Source organism: Plasmodium chabaudi (assembly GCF_900002335.3).
Source record: "Plasmodium chabaudi chabaudi strain AS genome assembly, chromosome: 8".
NCBI classification, from domain to species: Eukaryota; Apicomplexa; class Aconoidasida; order Haemosporida; family Plasmodiidae; genus Plasmodium; species Plasmodium chabaudi.
In genome coordinates this window covers 1,053,039-1,072,953 of record NC_030108.2, presented here as the reverse complement: position 1 = coordinate 1,072,953, position 19,915 = coordinate 1,053,039, and the positions used below count along the sequence as shown (strand labels likewise).

The following is a 19,915-nucleotide window of genomic DNA, read 5'->3' as shown; positions in this document are numbered from 1 at the left end:
TTTTTTTTTTTTTAAATAACTATTTTAAAAAATTTTTAAAGCGCATATACATACATGCACACATATACACACATATGTATAACCCATTTTTATTCACTTCAATATCAAACAATTTTATGTAATTTAATTTTGTAATTTTTGCAATAAAAAAATTATTTAAAAATTTTCCAACATTCTTTCTCTATAATATTGTTCAAGCTCATTTCGGATAACCTCATCGAATAGCAGCCTGCACAATTTCCAAAAAGGGACAGGTTACTCGTTGCACACGTAAATATGCCCAATACATGGAATGTAAGCAATCGATACATACTCCTATTTGATAACATAGATCGATAAATGACATGATTTATGTAAAACCACGTGCATACCTATATATGTCCGGAAAGGAGGGCCTCATAAATGGGCTTTCATCCACGCATACGAGCAGCAAATTTATCAGAAATTTGTCCTATTACAAATGGTGGGAAATGAAGAAAATCGAAATAAAAATGCGGAAAACACGACGAAAAGTTACGAAAAAATGAAAGAGTGAAACATACTTGAATCTCAAAATGCTTTAGATTCACTTTGTAATTGTCATGGGAAAAATAATTAAAATTTTTATGCTTTAAAAATTTTGCTATAATAATAGAAAATGCCCATATATCTATTTTTTGATCATATAGGAGACTTTTTTGTTCCGGAGCCAAATGGCCTTTAGTCCCACAACACTGACTCATTAGATATTCGAAATCTTCATCAATCTTTCTTGATAAATTAAAATCGGTTAATAATATTTTTTTGTTCTGCAAAAAAGGATAGGAGTTATAATATTCAGAAAGAACACATTAAAAAATGACGTGCCCATTGTAATTTACAAACCTTTATTAAAATGTTATCCGGCTTTAAGTCTCGATAAATATAAAACTCATTATTTGGGGTTTGCTTATGGATATAAGACATGACACTAAAATAGAAGTAAACACATTTAAACAATTTCAAACGAACGTTGTTGACACTATTTTTAATATTATCCATAGTTTAAATGAAAATAATTGAAATTATAAAATTTATTAACATAAAATATTTATACTTTGCTATTTCCATAAGAGTTAGTCGAACAAAATTCAAATTGTATGCCACGTTTTGATCAGAAAAAACTTTCTCTATTAAAATTAAAAGCGACGATAAAAAGGTATATATTTTTTTGATATATGGCTAGCACTTTTTTTTTTTTTTTTAAAAAAATTCATATTTTATCAATCTGTTTTAGGGATAAGATGGAATTTATTTTGCATACCTAATGATGTATCTGCTAATTCCAAAAGAAAACAAAAAGATTCTTTCCTCTCTTCTTCATGCTGTCTATTTGTTAGGAGTTGATACCCTGTTGTAGTAGCAGAAAGTATATGTAGAAATAAAAAATATTCTAAATTGTGTAATATAATTTTGTACATACAAGAATTTACAATTTTTAAGAACAAGTATAACCTTTAAATACACAATAAAAATTAATCACATTTGTGTGGGCCTTTTCTCTCATAATAATAGACTCATTCAAATTAAACTCGCTGAAAAAAGGAAGAATATATATTCGAGATATGTCGAAAAATTTACTTTTATAATTTATTAAACATGTTTCTAAGCATTTTTCCATACTTTATGTCCATAATTTTTAAAGCAAAGTGGGAAGTTTTTTTTATACTATAAAAGAAAAAAGAACTATTGTCTTCAATCTCACTTTTTAATGATACGCTCCATACTTCACCAAAACCACCTACTCCGAGTTTTTTTTTCAATGTAAAATAATCGTCTATATTTATAAATTCAGTGCTATTCTCCCAAATTCTTTAAACATAAAAAATATGAAAAATTTTGTCAATATATATGTGTGAACAAAATATAAGTACATAGTTGCAAACTATTAAATTGTGCTTACTTTAGAAAAAACTTATCAATATTACTAAAATTAATTTTTATGTTGCTTAAAAAGTTCGAAATAGATAGTTTGCTGTATCCACTGATATTTAATTTTGTTTTTATTCTCTTGTCCCAAAAAATGGGAACAATAATTTCAATCACATTTTGAGCTGTTTGAAAAGGTGATATAGAGAAAGAAAATAATTAAGAACAATTAAGAGTACGGAATTAATTGTGCAATATTTATGTACATTACCAGGAATAGACGGAATTAAGACAAGGTTATAATATAGAATTTCGCTATTTTTAATATAACGAATAAATCTACAGGGGATACCCACAGAGTCACAGAGAACCTGCCAATTTTGGAAGTGTGCATAAAAAAGTTAAAATAAAAACTGTTAATTTGTGATGAAGCCACGTACGTATGGTCTTATAATTTTCTTGTCTTAGGGGAGCACCTTAAAAAGGAGGGACTTGTGCCTGCATGAACCCTTCTTTACACTGCCCAAAAAAACGCAATTAAAATCGAGGCTTTCCCAATAATACGTCTTTATACTTTCATCACTCTCATTATCACTTTCATTATCACAACTGCCCATTGTTTTTTGTTTTTTCATTTGCTTTCTTTCTTCCGATGAATATATTTCAGAAAAAGTTCTTTTAAAAATGTCGCTAGATTTATTTAAACTAAAATTAGTATTTTCTTCTTTTATGCAGCAATTTCTTAAACTGTTTTCTTTTTCTTTCAAATTTATGTCATCAAAATTTTGAACTCCTTTATTTGTATCACCATTCTCCATTTTAAGATCACCGACACACATTTCTCTACAAATTTTGGCAACTTCATTATTATCAGCCTCTTTGCTTGTTTCACTTTCTATTATCTTTTCATCGTTTTTTTCTTGGAAACTTTCATGGGCACCTATTTTATTGCCAGTACAATTGAAATTGCCAGATTTTATATCCCCTTGTTCGTCATTCGGCTCATCTGAGGTGTCTGATTTTTCCGATTCATCCTCTTCCTTGTTACGGTTATATATAATTTGGTTTTCATTATCATATTTAATAATTCTATCCACTAAATTTTCAATTTTCCTTATCTTAATTAAAATATTTTTAATATTTTTTGTTTCCTTTTTTGCTAAATTAACATGGGTCCTACAAAAATGATTTTTTCATATGAACAAGTTGCACATAATAATATGTTTAACTCATTGTATTTTTTCAAACTGTTGTATTTTTTAATTGAATGCATAGAATATATACTTATGTATATTACCGGAGTTTTGCATCATTGTCTATACTTACAATAATATTGGTAATGCAATTGCAAATATTGTTTTTTGTTTGGCTACATTTCGTTTTGTCTTTTATATATTTATTAACATATTTATTAATATCATTAGGATTTTTATTTTTTTTTGAAAACATGTCAGAATATTCAAAATCAAATATGGATTTTTCATTAAAAGATTCATTAACACCTATACATATATTTGGTACTGGTATTTCACCAGTTAATATACGTTTTTTTTTTTTTAAATATTTATTATAATTTAATTCATGCTCCCTATTTTTTATGACAAAGTCATGAATATTTCTATCTTTGTCTATAAAATAATTATTTAATAAATTGTCTTCATTGTTATTTATATCTATAATTTTCTTTTGGATGAAACTTTTTTCTTTTTTGATTTTTATATCATGCTTGTAAAAATAAATAAGTCTCAGGTCTTTTAGATTGATAGCTTCACTCTTTATTCCTGCGATTTTGTTTGCAGTTTTGTTTTTTATTTTTATTTTTTATTATTTTATTTTTAATTTTTCCCTTTTTAATATGCAATACCAGATTCGAAAAAGGACGTTCCAGGAGACATCAAATTATCGTAAAAGTCTAAAACATTTGTTTTTTTGTACTTATAATTTATGTTTTTCTCACAAACTTTGTTTAGTATAAAGTCAATTAAATGTGTAATAACTTGATTGCTTTTTATTTTTTTCTTTTTTTTTAATTTATTTAAAATGTTTACTATCAAAAAATTTATTTTATCAAAATAGTCAATCAAATATTTCAGAGAAATTAAAATATCGTCGACATCCCCATTTAATAAAGACAAAACCTCAAGAAGAGAAAATGAAAGTGGTGTGCATACAACCATATATCAAGTCATATTAATATGCATATTTATACAAAATAAAATTTTAAAATATGAATAAATATAATAAAAACATTTTAAGTCATATTATTAGCTAGTTAATATATTTTCTTAAGTTACCATAGACATTTGATTGTAGATATTTGAACTTTTTGGAAAATATAAGTTGAAGGCATTCATAGACAGTTTATTTATAAAATTTTGCACTTTCTCATTTTTTTTTTTTAATATTAAATTGTCATAAATGAATAAGCATGGGTTTTTGCTTATTTCATCTCCCCTTTTCAAATTCTATTAGCAAAAAAAAAAATAAAATAAAGAAAAATGAAATATATAATGCATATAACAAAAGAATAAACACAACTTTCTCGCTTTTGTAATTTCGTTCAGCTTAGTTCCGTTTTATAATTTAATTATTGTTGCCCTTATTTATTTTCTAAATTTGCATATCCCCTTTATTTCCCTATATTATTCTATTACTATTATTTTTTAAATATTTTTTGCGAGTTTCCTTTATTACTATTTCAGGGTTTGATTTTAGCTTTCTTAATGCTTCGATATGGTTTTTTTGGGCATTTTCGCTTTTTTCAGTTGGGTTAATTTCGGGCTCAGGGTTGTCTAAGTCCATTTCTTTTGTTTGGTCTAATTTCCCATTATCTCCACTATTATTATTACTATTCACATTGGCGTTTTCATTATTATTTTTATTGCCGTTCAGGTTAATATTGTTGTTACTATCACTATTTTTATTGCCGTTCAGGCTGATATTGTTACTATTGCAAATGGCAATATCCTGCCTAATAGGGGTCGAACCACCTGTTAACGTATTACTAATAGTATGGCTGGTGTCGTTTTTTATTATATGGTTGCTATCATTATTATTTGGGCATATAAATTTTTCTTTTTCTATATAACTATTGGTGTGCATTTTGTAAAACTATTTTGTATATGCACAATAATTTATACTATTTTTTTCTTTGGACACCAGTTTTTTATTATTGCATATTTACATGCAAATGTTATTATTATTCTTATTATTTTTGTATTAAAAACCTTTAGTTTCCTTTGTATTCAAACAAAATTATATGGAACAAAATATGGCGAACCGAACGATATCAAATAGTTATAATACCCCAATAAATGAGTATATAAATTAACAAGGCATTAAAAATTGGGTAGCTTATCAATTAATAACTTTCTCGATAGCCATTTTCTAATCCTCGCATATAATGCACACACATAATTGCATATTTGCGTATTAAAATAAAATTTATGTAGATTAATAATGCAAAGGGAATTCAAAAAGGATATTATAAGTTTACATATTCTTTGATAAAATGTAGTTATTTTAATATAAAAAAATAGTTATTTATATTAACATTTTATAATATATATAATAAGATTTAAATATGCGTATTTTGTATTTATTATACAAATAAATATTTTATTACAAAAAAAATAAATAAGACAAAGTTTTTATGTTTATGCAATAATCAAGCATTTTCTTTTTTTTCCCAAAACGCATACATATATCACTTGTCAATGTTTTTTATTTATGAAGATAATATTTAAAAAATTATAAAAAAAGAAAAAAGCAAGATAAAAATGAAAATTGATACTCGTTATATCATGTCTGTCGGCATAATTACTCTCACTATTTGTTTCCTTCTCTTCCTCTCTCTCTCTATATATACATGGGTAAATATTTAATTATGTATTATTATAAATATATAAACATTATACACATATAAAGATTTGAATTCCATTTTAAGCGGCATTATATATAATAAATATATTACTTCATTGTAACATAAAAAAATTAAAAATATTCAGAGAAGTAAAGAAAAAAAAAATAATAAAAGGCGTGAGAATAAGAAAAAAAATCGTGAGCTTTTGGTCTTATTTGTTTGAATCTTTACAAAGTGAAATATATTCATATTTTTTTTTCATGCCTCCTATACTTTATTATTTCTATTCATCAAATATGTTTTTCTCTACATTTTACTGCATTGGTATTTGTTCATTACTTGTTTTATTATCCCATAATTTGGTTATCATATCGTATTATATATTGATTTTGTTTTTTTTTTTTTTCCTGACATGTTCAGGCAAAAACTTCTAAATAATTTGAAGATCTATCTACATAGCTAATTGGCTATCTCTTTCAATATACATAAAAAAACTCATAAAATGATGTGTACATTTCCAATGTTAACTGATTTTTTCAAGACTCTATTTATTTCTGTATATATTCATTTACATATGTATTGTCTCTTCATTAATCATATGTGAGTTTGTTCTTAAAATGCTTACCATCTTACGGAGCTAGCCAATTAAAATTTTTTCTTTAGTCTACTTCAAAATAAAAATCAGTTTTTTTTTTCTGATCTTCTGGAACATTATTTTTATTAAGCAAAAATATTAATATAATACATATTATAGGGGAAGTAGCAAAACAAAGTTTTAGGATTGTAAATATAATTGAAAATATAGTTCCTATCATTTTTCTTTAAACGTATAGAGTAGATATTATAAACAAAATGGGTTTAAAAGGTTATCATATAATATATATATATTACTAACTAAACTGTTGTATAATATCACTATTTTACATATGAAAATTTTGAAAAATGATGAAATAAAAGTTATTTAATTTGTTTTTTTTATTTTTTACACACAAAAATAAATAAAAAAAAAATAGAATTAAAAAATTAAATAATAAAAAAAATAACAATGAATAAAATTTGACAACATGGATTTATAAATAAACCGTTTTTTTTTTTAATTTATTTTTAAAATTGTACATTGTTTTATTTATGAAAAAATTCTTTGCAGTTTATTCTTTGATATTCGTTTTTGCTTTTTTCTCTTTCTTTTTTGTAACAAATTATATAAAATAAAAAACATCGAATGCTCCTAAATATAAAAATTGTTAATGCAGCAAATATAGTATATAAAAAATACCATATATATTATTACGTCATAGTAAATTTCAATTGAAATAAATTTCATTTAAAAAAAAGCAAAACAATAAATATTATACATAATATTATACATAATATTGTACATAATATTGTACATAATATTATATCCCCATATAAATCTAAATTACAAATGAAGCATTTTCATATATACTACTACATATACATGTAAATTTTTAAGGTACTATAAATGTATGGCGAAGTGACATTTCACACTTTTTATTTTTATATCTTTAAAAAATATAGTATAATTCCAATTAGGAATATAATTGTACATTACTAATACTATTATATGAAAGAACAAGTCATAGATTAAATTGGCATTATGTCATATTTTAAAATACTTAAAAAAAATCAAGCAATACCTACACTCCAATGCGGTTTTATTAGCTTACAATTATTTATTTTTTTTTATTTTATCCTTATAAATGTAGAAATGTTTTTTATTTCAAAATTATGATAAAAAAACTAAAGGCATGAACAACCAGGTCTTATGTGTTTGTTTAATGCGCTATACTTAATTTGTGTGCTGTTCTATATTTATCCAATTTTTGTAAGCAATATTGTTTATAAAAAATTGTACGATTGAATATGCATACTTGTAGCATTAAGTGTTGTGTTGGCTCTTATTAAGGAATTGTATATTCCTAATTTAGACGACGGGCAAAAAGAAAAAACATATGCATATTGTGTATATTTAAAATTATATCATTCTACATATATCGACGTGATTTTGACCAATATAAAGTATAAAAAAAAGTTCATTTTTTCTGAACAAATATTCGCTAGCATTTTCATACAAAGACCTTTTTAATATCTTATGCTAAGATCATAGGACTTATCTATATTATGGTACATACCCAAAACCTGGGATATTCCCAAATATAGGGAGAAGCATGAAAGATAACATATACTATGCTCTATACATAAACATACATTTTTAAAGCTGTACATATGATAAATTTGTTAAAATAAATTAATTTAAAAAATTTATGGGTATATAATTCGAATGTTTGTAAAAAGGAAAATTTATAATAGCATAATAATAATTTGATCAACAAATTATTAAGTGAAATGAGGTATATATGAAAATATTAATAATGGCATTTTGTTTATATAAATATAGGAATATTTTTTTATTTTTTCAAAAATGACAAAAAATATATTTAATAATTGTAGATTGAAGTATTATTATTGCTATTATTTTATATCCTATTAAAAATATAAATATATATTTTTTCTTATAACTATAAACTATTTATATGAAAAAATATTTAATTTAATAGCATGTAGAACATAGTATATACTAATAAAATGGGAGGGAATTATAATTGGTAAAAATGAAAAACGACAAATAGGATTGATGATGATAAATCATTTTTCTCGTATTTTTAATAGTTATGCTATATAGGTTGACTCCAAATAAAATATATATTATTGATAGCTTTTAATTATTTTTTAATAATTTTTATTTTTTTCATTGGTATATTTTTTCCCCTATATACTCCTCCATCAAATAAAAAAAATGCATACCGTGATTTTATATGCGTTATAAAAAAAAAATATAAATGCATAATAAGAAGAAATTGCAATATGTATATAATATATATAAATATTTTTTAATGCGTTTTAATAAATTAATAATATATAGTATAGTAAAATACGGCAATGTTTCCTTTTATTAGTTGCTTTTTTCCATATTATATGGAAGATGTTTTTTTAATACTTCGCCTTTATTTAATTCCCTTTTTTATTTCTTTATTTTATTCCATATTTTATAAAATAAATATTATTATTTTTTTTTTAATATATTTTTAATATTTTTTTTTTATATATGATAAGATTATTAAAATAAAAGTAACAATAAGACTGTTACTAAAAAAAAATTAAAAAAGTTATTATTTGCATATATTTTTTTAATTTTTATATACTTGGTTTATGTATTTTTTATTACATGCGCACAAAATGTAAATATATATACTATATATGTGTATGTATAAATTTTCTACATATCTCAATTCATAGTTTTCCATATAATAATATACGTAATATCTTAATAAAGCATATATATTAATTAATATAAAAAAAAGGAAACGATCCGTAAATTTTATATATTATTTCCCATTTGTTATATATATATTTTTTTATTTTGTGTTATATAAAAATGCTGTTTTGATAAGGGACTATTTATGATCTATAAAAATGTATTACATTAATTAACTCTTATCAAAAAAAAAAAAAAAAACTATATAACTTAATTAAATGACAAGCGAGTGAGTGAAACGTGAAAAAAATGATTATGTAAAAATGATAAGAAATGAATTAGAAAAAAAAAAAATATTACAAGATAAATTTTTAGTGTGTTTATTTCGCATACTACAAAAAGTACAGTATGTAAATGCCGTGTATAATAACTGCATATCTACATTAAGTACATATACGCGTACATACATATGTACTATATAGTTCAGTGGTATACATATATATATATATACTATGTGGGAATTTTACAGTTAATTTTTTGTTTATTATCTTAAGTTATATCTTTTATATATTTGATATATTATTATCGTTTTTTTTTTTAAGTTAGTATTTATATGTTTATGTAATAAAAATGAAAAGGCTCAATTTTAAAAATAATTTTTTGTTTTATATATATACAAATACAAGCATATTTTAATAAATGTTTTTATTCGCATGCGTATTATATATGCGCTGGTTGAATAATTAAGTGAGTTACGCAAAAAATATATCGTTGTATTATTTTTTTATTATTGTGAACTTAATTTTTATATTTATATAAATACAGAATGTGTGTAAGTTTAAATATACGTAGGTGCCTATATATACACATGTTATAATTTTTACAAACAATACCCATGTGTATAGTGTATGATGGTGTGTGTATGTATGTACGATTATATATATATATTATACATAGATATTAATATTTTCTAATTATATTTTTTTTTTAGCTTTATTCATTTAATAATCAGATTGATATACGTCTGCATATATTTTTTTATGTACGCTTTTTATGTGTGCATATACCATATTTATATATGCGATTAATGTAAAGTATTATTGTAGCATATACATGTAACATATTAAAATAATTAACTAAAACTCCTTATCAACAACATATATATATAGACATATTAATATAGAATTATTCTGTAATATATTCTTTTATATATTTACATTTAAATAATATTTGTATGCATTTTATTTATCCTTTAATTAGCTTTTTTTTATTATTTTTTTTTTTTTTAAATAGCTAGCACTTTTTTTTTTTCTTAATCCATTTCATTGAAAACAATGGATGAATTAGGGGAAAATTGTGCAGAAAAAGAAAAAAATAATAAATTATACTTTTATTATGAAAATAAATTAAATTTATATAATGATAATTTGTTTGAAAATATAATTAACAATACAAACGAAGATTTTGATTTTAATGATAAAAATTCGAGAAAGGTAATGACTAATATAAGCTTAACAAAAAACAGTAATGATTTATTTAACCTTCGCTTATTAGAAGGCGAAAAAAATGATACAGTATATAAAATGAACAATAATAACAGTAATATTAGTAATAATAATATATACCCAAAAGAAAGCAAAGACGGCGATCAAACTAGTTTGCAAAATAACGCCGATAATTTATCGAAAAATAATAATAGTAATAATGAATATATGTTTAGCTACTTAAATGTGTATTTAAATAAAAAAATAAAAAACAAACCAGGCGATAATAACACTAGCAACATCAACTCAAGTAATAATAACAGCAACACAGTTGCTGAGTCTAAAAATATAATGAACGATAAAAATACTTCCAAAATAACGCGCACCAATATTAACGGTGTTAGCAATTTTGGAAATACTAATCCTGAGGAAAATAATACAGTTAACGAGTCAACCACATTAGTATCGGATATTTATAAAGTTAATTCATACCCAAAAGAAAAAATCAATAATAATAATACGAATAATGCAAATACCTTTTTAAATGCGCACACTGTTCTCAATACTTGTGACAGTAGCGCTAATTTTAGTAATACCAAAGTATACCCATTTGATGATATAGAGAAAAATTATGAAGTAACGGAAAATGATATAAATAATAATGAACAGACTACAAACTGTCTTAATAGTGATATATATTTTACCAATGAAATGAATATAAATAAAATGGAAAATATAAAAAGTAATGATAATGCTTGCAATTTTATAAATTGTTCAAGCGATACAAAAAAAAATGTAATGATAAATCCTGATTTTCAGGGGAATATAAATTCGATTACTAGTGATAAAATTAATGGTGATAAAATATTATTTCAAGATGAAAATAAAATATATAAAAATTTTCGTTTTCCTCAATCTACTAATGTAGATGGAAAAAACGTAACAAAACAAAATCAAAACATTAATTCACAAGATAGTGAAAATAATGTTTCAACACTTAAAAAAAATAACATAAATGACAACCCAACAAAGTTTGTAAATAACGAACATACCAGTGATAATAACCATACCAATAATACAGATAAAAAAATACAAAATAATAATAACAGTTCTTATTCTACCAACCCAGGTACTAAGGGCCCCTCTTTAACACAAAAAGATAAACTCCAAAGAATAGAAGATAAAGAAAATTATAAAAGTTTTCTCAATGTTATAAATAAAAGAATGGAAAATTTTGCTAGAGCTAAAAATATGACTAATTCAGAAAATGCATTCAAAAAATCTGACTGTTCAGAAAAAGATGAAAATATTTCTACTCGCCATGAAGAAATTGATAAAGAAAGAATAGAGAATCCAAAAAAACATAGTATTAACGAAATAAATAATTACCCATTGAATGATAGTAAAAAAAGTAGCCGTAATAATAGTCGTAATAGTAGTATTGAAAATGATAATTCAAAAAATAAAAATTTAGATGACTCTAAAATGGTTTACGAGCAACATAAATTAAATAATAATCAATCAGAAAATTCTTCTATGAAATCGTTAGAAAGATATACACAAATGTATTCATATTCAGAAGGTGTTGAAACAAATATATCCACTAATAATAATTCCACTTCAAATATGGAAGCATTAAATAATACATATATTTTTTCATCTCCCAAATCGGGTAGTTATAATAACAATCAATTTAAAAGAATGAATGATAACAATCGAAGTAATAATAATACATGTAATAACATAATGTCAAATATTAATTATAAAGATAATATGTATAGTAATAATTTAAATATGATTGAAGAGGGAATAAAAAGGGAGCAACCATTAGGAAATAAAAGTCAACTCAATATGGTCCACCCTAATAGTATAACCAATTATACAACATGCGGTGATGCCAATATGGGTAATGAAAACAACAATAATACGAGAAACGAAAATGGAAGCAATATGCATATTAACAATATCGGTCAAAAAAATAATTCAAACAAAAAAATTATATATAAAGATGAATTTAATATAAATAAAGGTAATATTATTGATAATATAAATCATGGCCCTATTTTTAATAGTCCTGATAATTATACAAGTGGAGAAAACTGTTATAACACTAGCACAGATTATTTTATGAATGAAAATATTAACAATGCAATGTTTAATGGTGATTATTTAATGACTCATTCAGGTAAAAAAGATCCTCTTGATATTGAAGATGGAATAAGAGATGAAAATAATTTTGTAAGTTCCGATGATTTTTTTATTAATCCTCATGGTGGAGAAACTCGAATAAAAGATTCTCAACCATTTGGAAATAAAATATATCCAATTATGAACACTACAGGTCGATATAATAATACACCAACTTCTAAAGAAAATATTATTGGAGTTCATAATAATGATAATTTATTTTGCCTGAACAGCAATAAACAATGTAGTCAAATAAAAACTTATAATAATAATAATAGTTCAACTATGGAAACAACTGATTCATATAATAATATTTCATCTGTGGGTTCTAAATATAATTTTTTAACGGTAATGTCTAAGCGTCAAAATAATAATAACGACACGAATATAAATTCAACATTAGGAGCACTTAACGATTGTGTTAAGGATGGTCAAGGTAATCGAAGTAATAGTGGGAACTGCTCATTTGGTGATCGATATTATTCACAGCAAAATTATGATAATAATAATAATAATAAGAGTGCATTAAAAAATATTAAACATTGCGATAAAAGTGTTTTAAAAAGTGTCGATAAAAATGTGCAACATAAAAATTCCCATCATAAGAGTTTTCATAAAAAATATCATGACGATTTACCACATTCAGATCATTACAATTTAGTTAATTCAATTTCAAGTCCCAATTTTTTCAGTAATGTAGCAAGTACAAATTATTTCGGAACCCAAATTGGAGAATTGCAAAAAGATAAAATTAGTGATATAACAAATGAATATAATAAAATTTCTAATAATTTAATTTCTACTCCAGAAGAAATGCCTATATATACTCAAAGCGATCGAATAATAAATGAATTTGCTATAGACAATAATAGCAATATTGATAAAAATTCAAATTCAAATGAACAAGTTGTGAAAAAAAAAACAAAAAAAAAATACATGTTTAATGCTCATGGAGGAGAAAATAATTGTAGTATCCGAGGAAGCAGTAATAAATGTAATCAAAGCGGTGCAAGTAATAGTATTGATGGAGCTAGTATGAAAAGTGGTGATAGTAGTAGAAGTATCTGTAGCAAATTAGAAGGTGGAACAGCCACAATGTCTTCAAGAAATGATTATAATAATATGATAGATGATCAATTAAATGGGCATATGATGGGATCATTTACTACACATAATAATATGTTAAGTAATATATCTGAGGATCAAGGTGGTGGATGTTCCACTACATGTAATAGTGACATTGGTAATTCAATACATATCTTTAATAATAGTAATACTATAGATAAAAATTCTAACTGTAATAAAAATCATTACATTACAAGCATGTATTATGAACCCAATTTTAAATCGGAAGGAGATCCTACATATACAAAATCGAACAAAGATAGAAATCCTATATTTTGTAATACTAGAGAAAATAATAATTTAATAAAAAAAAATATTAAAAGTAATGTTAAAGCATATTTTCTTTTAGATAAAAAAGATGAAAATATAAATGTAACACAAAATAATAGATCCAATATAATGCATATTGAAAATAATGACACATCTAGGAATACTATAAAAAAAGAAACACCTTTTAATGAGTTTGCTTCTTCAAATACTCATAAATACAATGATATCCATAATAGAAATTCAGAATTTATTTCGTCAGACAATAGACATAGAATAAATAATAATGTTAAACAAGTTAATCTACCAATTGATGGTAATTCTACTACTCCAGATTTTTCAAACATGCCTCATATGAATAATGCTGACTGTGCTCAAGATGCTCTTCAGTATTCGCCCAACATGTTTATAACGGGTAACAATACATCCAATAATAATACAAACGAAAATAGCAATCATTGCATAAACCCTAATAGAATAGGGGTCAGCAGTGTTGATGAGGCAAATTATTCGAGTTGGAAGAAGGTCGGTGGAATTGGAAATGTTAAAGGAATGGAAATGAATAAGTATCCATATAAAAATTCGATGCTTATAGATAATAATAATAATAAAAATAATAATCAAATAAATTATATGAGCATACTACATGACCCAGTTAAATATTCAACGAATAATAAACAAGATCCATTTATAAATAAATATATGGATATGAAAGTTAAAAGTATGGATGACAATATGAATATAGATTATACGAACAGAAGATATGTTAATAATAATGTTAATTTAAAAAATACACCATGTAATAATAGCGTATCTAATTTAGTTATAAATACAAATTATTTATTTCAAGGGAATGGAAATATCATGTTTAAAAATATGCCTCTTGGGACACATGAATATAACATGGAAATGGCAGGAAAGTCAGATCTTCCTGTTTCTGTTTCACAAATGAATACAAACATTTCTAATACTATAAAAGAAAATAAAAATATAATATCAAGTAAAAATGCCGGAGCAAATAAAGCGGTGCATAATTTCAATTTTAACCTAATAGAAGGAAATAATATTGATAACAACAATTCTAAGGTAAATAATTTACTGACATATAAACGAAATAACGGAGCTAATAATTTATTAGAAAGTAATGAAAAACTAAATCTCAAAATAAATTGCCCTAATGAAGAGCCTAACAATTCTGAAACACATATTAATAATAAAAATAAAATATATACAGAAGCAAATCTTAAAGGAGTAGGTATAAATAGTAGTGGTACTATTAATCGAAATACAGTGGCAAATTATAAAGTTAATAATATTCTCATTAATGATAAATTGAAGAATATACTATTAAGTAAAAATTTTAATAATTTCTTAATTGGTGATGAAAATAAAATTGGAATTAGAAATACTATTAATAATTCATATTCTAATAATACAAATAATGGTGGCGATAATGAAGCTTGCACATCAAGTTCTACTCTTACAGGCTTAAAAAATTCCAACGTATTGTCTGGAAATAATATTTCAAAATTAAAGGAACCATATAATTATTATTCCCATTTAAAAAGTCATATTCCTACTAATAACAATGTAGCAAACAAAAAGATAAATGAAATGCCAGAGAATAATAAACTGCAAGATATGAACGGAATATATAGCACCTACATTGAACAAGGGAATGCAGTAATGAATACAAAAGAAAATGCATCTATGAATGCTAATAAAGAATATAATAATAAACATGTAGTAGATATAAACAAATCTATAGGTTCTTCTCCAAATGCTAATCATAGTTTAAATTACATCGAGTCAGTATATAATATATATCCTTCTTCACTTTTGAATGCAAAAAATAAAATACGAAGAAATGGAAAACCAAGTGGTAATAACTTTAACGAGAATGCTGTTAGCATCCCCTCGCAACAACGACAAATTTCTCAAATGGAAAATGAAAATAAATATTATAATAATATAAATACACAAGAAGGAAATAATAAAAAAATAGTTAATCTTAATTTTCAAGATATGCTTATATATAAACAAAATAATTTAAATATAGATGAAATGAATAAAGAAAAGTATGATCCGATTTTTAATAATTATGTAAATTCGGGTGGAATACCATCTATGAATAATAAAAATATACCTAGGCAATGTACAAATGGAAAAATAACAAATACACCTATTAATGATATAAATAATAATAGAAATATAGTTAACAAGCCCACTAACAGTTATCAAACTGGTGAAGATCTAAATAAATCAAGAATTAAAGACGATGATTTATTTTCGTCACTTAATATATCATCAAAAGCTTCATGTAATGATCCTCATATTTGTCATCAAGGAAATTTCCAAGACAAAAGAACAATAGTATGTGGAGATACTAGAATGGCAAAAGAAAAAAAAATAAATTTACTTGGGACTGGAAATAAAAATTCCGTTCAGGTTACATGTGTTAGTGGTGTTATAGGATCTATAGAAAATAATAATGTGTCATCCATTTATTCAAATTCTTATTTTCAAAACAGAGGAGCCGAAACAACCACTAAAAATACAATTTCTTATAAGCCATCCCAAAATAATAATAATGACATGAACAGTCAGGCAATTGTGGGAATAAAAAATGAAAATAAACTAATTAATAATGCAAAAGGATTAATCGGTCCAAATAACCATAATAAAAGAATAGATCAAACAGATGATAAAAAAATCGAAAATATTTGTAATAATAAAAATGAAGGAACAATAATGCATGATATAAATAAAAATAAAATCTATGATATCTTTTTATCTAATAAAAAAAATTATATTTCAAATAATAACAATAATTTATATACCAATTTAAATAATAACAATAATAATATGCGAAGTACTATCCAAAATGCAGAATATTTTTATTCTAAAATAATACAAAATAATAATTTAGCTAGATATAATGAAGAATTAATAAAAACTATTGATAGAAATGATGATGTAAATCCAGTTGACGCAAATGTTATATCTCCACCTGCAACTTCTGTACCTAATACTTCTCCTAATCTAGTAAAAAAAGAAATGGAAACTTTTAATAATAATAATTGTATAAGTGAAAAAGATTTAAGTTATTATAAAAATGTTAATTATAAAAATATGGATTTAGATAATTATGTTTTATATCATCAACAAGAAAAAGATATTTCTGAAAAGTATCTAAAAAATAGAAATTACATATCTAGCGATAATAATATAAAAATTGAATCCATTCAAAAACAACCTAATGATCATAATTCTCACATCCTTCGAAATATCAATATGAATGCAAATATGGCGAATAATAATCTTATAATAAATAAAGGGGTTATAAAGAATTTAGGAAATATCCCAGATAAGTCAGTAAATTATTATAATGACAATCGATACTATTATATGAATGAACTTCAACAACAACAACAACAACAACATTCGATGATTGGTAATAAATATGGAGCACTCAATAATGAAAATAATTCAAACTTAGGAGGTGGAACAGTTCTAAATACAATTGGAAATAATAATAAAAAAGATGACTATGATGAAAATGTTTTCCGTATATCTAAAAGCCAGTTTATTAGTCTTGAAAAAGATATAAAATATTTACAATCATTAACATTACATAATATTAATTCAAAAGATTTATACTTTGAAGCATATGAAGAGAAAGAAATATTTCCATATGAGCATAATGGAATTGAAACTAATCCAAATTATTATTTTAATAATGGTGAAAATAATAATGATTATATTTTTATAAATGATCATGGAATGAATGATTCCAAACTGTTTAATAATACATCTGTTAATGACATCTCTAATAATGGACCTGGAGGATGTGTAAAAAAAGAAATGAAAAAAACTAAGGTATATACAAATAAATTAAATACCTCTTTAAAATATTCAGTCATAGAAGAAGGCTCATTTGGTGTTGTATATAAAGGATGGTATAAAAATATGCATGTAGCAGTAAAAGTTCCAGTTGAAAAAATGGTTAAACAAGATCCTTATGGATTAACTAAAAGATCAATTAATGAATGGAAAATATTATCAAAGTGTGAACATCCTAATATTATAAAATTATATGGTGGTATTATACATAGCTATTTTGATATTTGGCTAGTTACCAAATTAATTAATGGTTCCGATTTACATACAATAAAAAATAATATGAATAAAGAAGAAAGAGTATTAAGTGTCGATATATCATTAAAAATGTGTAGACAGCTAGCTGCTGTTATTAATTTTTTACATACACCAATTAAAAATAAAAAAAATGTTATAATACATAGAGATATAAAACCAGAAAATTTAATTATAGATAGTGATTGGAATATACATTTATGTGATTTTGGAGATTCAGAAGAAACAGAAGATGGAAATGTATCTAATGTTTCTGGAGCTACTTGGATATATGCACCTCCAGAATTATTAACATGTCATCCATTAAAACAAAGTAGTGATTACAACTTTTTAGATTATGCTCAACTATCATATAAATGGGATATATGGTCAATGGGTTGTGTTTTTCAAGAAATGATGAATTTACCATCCCCTTTTCAACATTATATTATTTCTTTTGATGAATCAGATCAAATATATGAAAAACTTGTTGATGTTTTTACAAAAAAATTACCTCCATGTATCCATTCGAAAATTGACAATTCACCATTTGCTGATATTATAAAGTTATGTTTAAATTATGATCCCAATTTGAGACCAACAGCTAAGGAAATCGTTGATTTGCTAAACCAGCCAAATGAATATTTGCTCCTTAAGAGAAGGTAGCTATTCGACGATATGGAAATTTTCTTCCATACAATTTTTGGCTAGAAAAAAAAAAAATGCACACATAGCTATGTATATACACTATATCCAATTAGCTAGCTATAGTTTTTTTTTGAGCTATTTCCTTAGCTTTTTTAGGAATTTCGCAATATATATATGTATGTATTTGTGTATGCATTTTTACCGTTCGCGTTGCTTTGCTTATTAAAAGTTTAATGCATTATATATAATATGCATGCTCTTTTTAATTTATGTCATTAACCATTGTTTTGTATATTTTAATTTCAATTTATGTATGTATGTATGTATGTAACTATATTTATATTTATTATATGCCTTTTCATATGTATATTTATGGGTGCATGTATTTTTTTTTTTTGGCCACCCAAGCACTTGCATTAATAGTACTGTTTGTTCTTTTTAAAGAAATTCACATATTTACTCATGAATAATTATACAGAAATTGCATTTTCAGCTTTATGAATATGCTTGCGTGTGTTTTTATTTTTATATCTACATAAAAGTAGCAACTTATATATATATTATATGTATGTTTATTTGTACATTAACTTGTCCGCTCATATGCCTCTATCATTGATGATAAATAGCGGTTTAATATCATGAACAAAAGAAAGGAAAATAATAAAAATCCCCGAATTTTTGTTTTCAAATAAATTTTGTCGATATAATACGGATTACATAAAATAATAAACACTATATACGTTCTTAACATACCTATCTGAAAATACATTTCTTTGGTCTCTTTCTACATATATAATATTTATTCTAACATAAATCATTTTTCCGATTAAGAAAATGTAAGTAGCAAAAATCGGTTGCGCATGTATGCAAAGCTGGTATTTAACTAATTTTAAAAATGGCTAGTTAGGTGTTTAAAGAATAATAAAACAAAAAAAAAATAAATAACAAAATAAATAACAAAATAAACAATAAAAGTTACAACATAAACAAAAAATAATGGTAAGGAAACATCCCCAACGGCCTACAAATTTTCTAACAAAACGG

General features: G+C 24.0%; 3 protein-coding genes across 3 annotated transcripts; 1 reads left to right on the top strand and 2 right to left on the bottom strand.

Moving 5' to 3' along the window:
- Nucleotides 1-156: 156 nt before the first annotated feature.
- PCHAS_0827400 (protein kinase, putative) lies at nt 157-4,989 on the bottom strand (the record flags this gene model as incomplete). Its single annotated transcript, XM_016797928.1, has 15 exons — nt 157-229; nt 372-451; nt 543-788; nt 865-949; nt 1,076-1,148; nt 1,283-1,369; nt 1,474-1,553; nt 1,642-1,830; nt 1,922-2,072; nt 2,159-2,258; nt 2,364-3,063; nt 3,185-3,668; nt 3,752-4,025; nt 4,182-4,352; nt 4,582-4,989. 15 exons carry the CDS (start codon nt 4,987-4,989, stop codon nt 157-159), a joined length of 3,201 nt encoding a protein of 1,066 aa, XP_016653831.1.
- Nucleotides 4,990-6,408: 1,419 nt separating this feature from the next.
- On the bottom strand, nt 6,409-6,564 carry PCHAS_0827300 (conserved Plasmodium protein, unknown function; the record flags this gene model as incomplete). The annotated part of the gene is made up of 1 exon (XM_016797927.1): nt 6,409-6,564. The coding sequence occupies one exon, from the start codon at nt 6,562-6,564 to the stop codon at nt 6,409-6,411; it is 156 nt and encodes a 51-aa protein (XP_016653830.1).
- A 3,796-nt stretch (nt 6,565-10,360) lies between these two features.
- Nucleotides 10,361-18,889, top strand: PCHAS_0827200 (protein kinase, putative; the record flags this gene model as incomplete). Its single annotated transcript, XM_739648.2, has 1 exon — nt 10,361-18,889. The coding sequence occupies one exon, from the start codon at nt 10,361-10,363 to the stop codon at nt 18,887-18,889; it is 8,529 nt and encodes a 2,842-aa protein (XP_744741.2).
- Nucleotides 18,890-19,915: the final 1,026 nt, after the last annotated feature.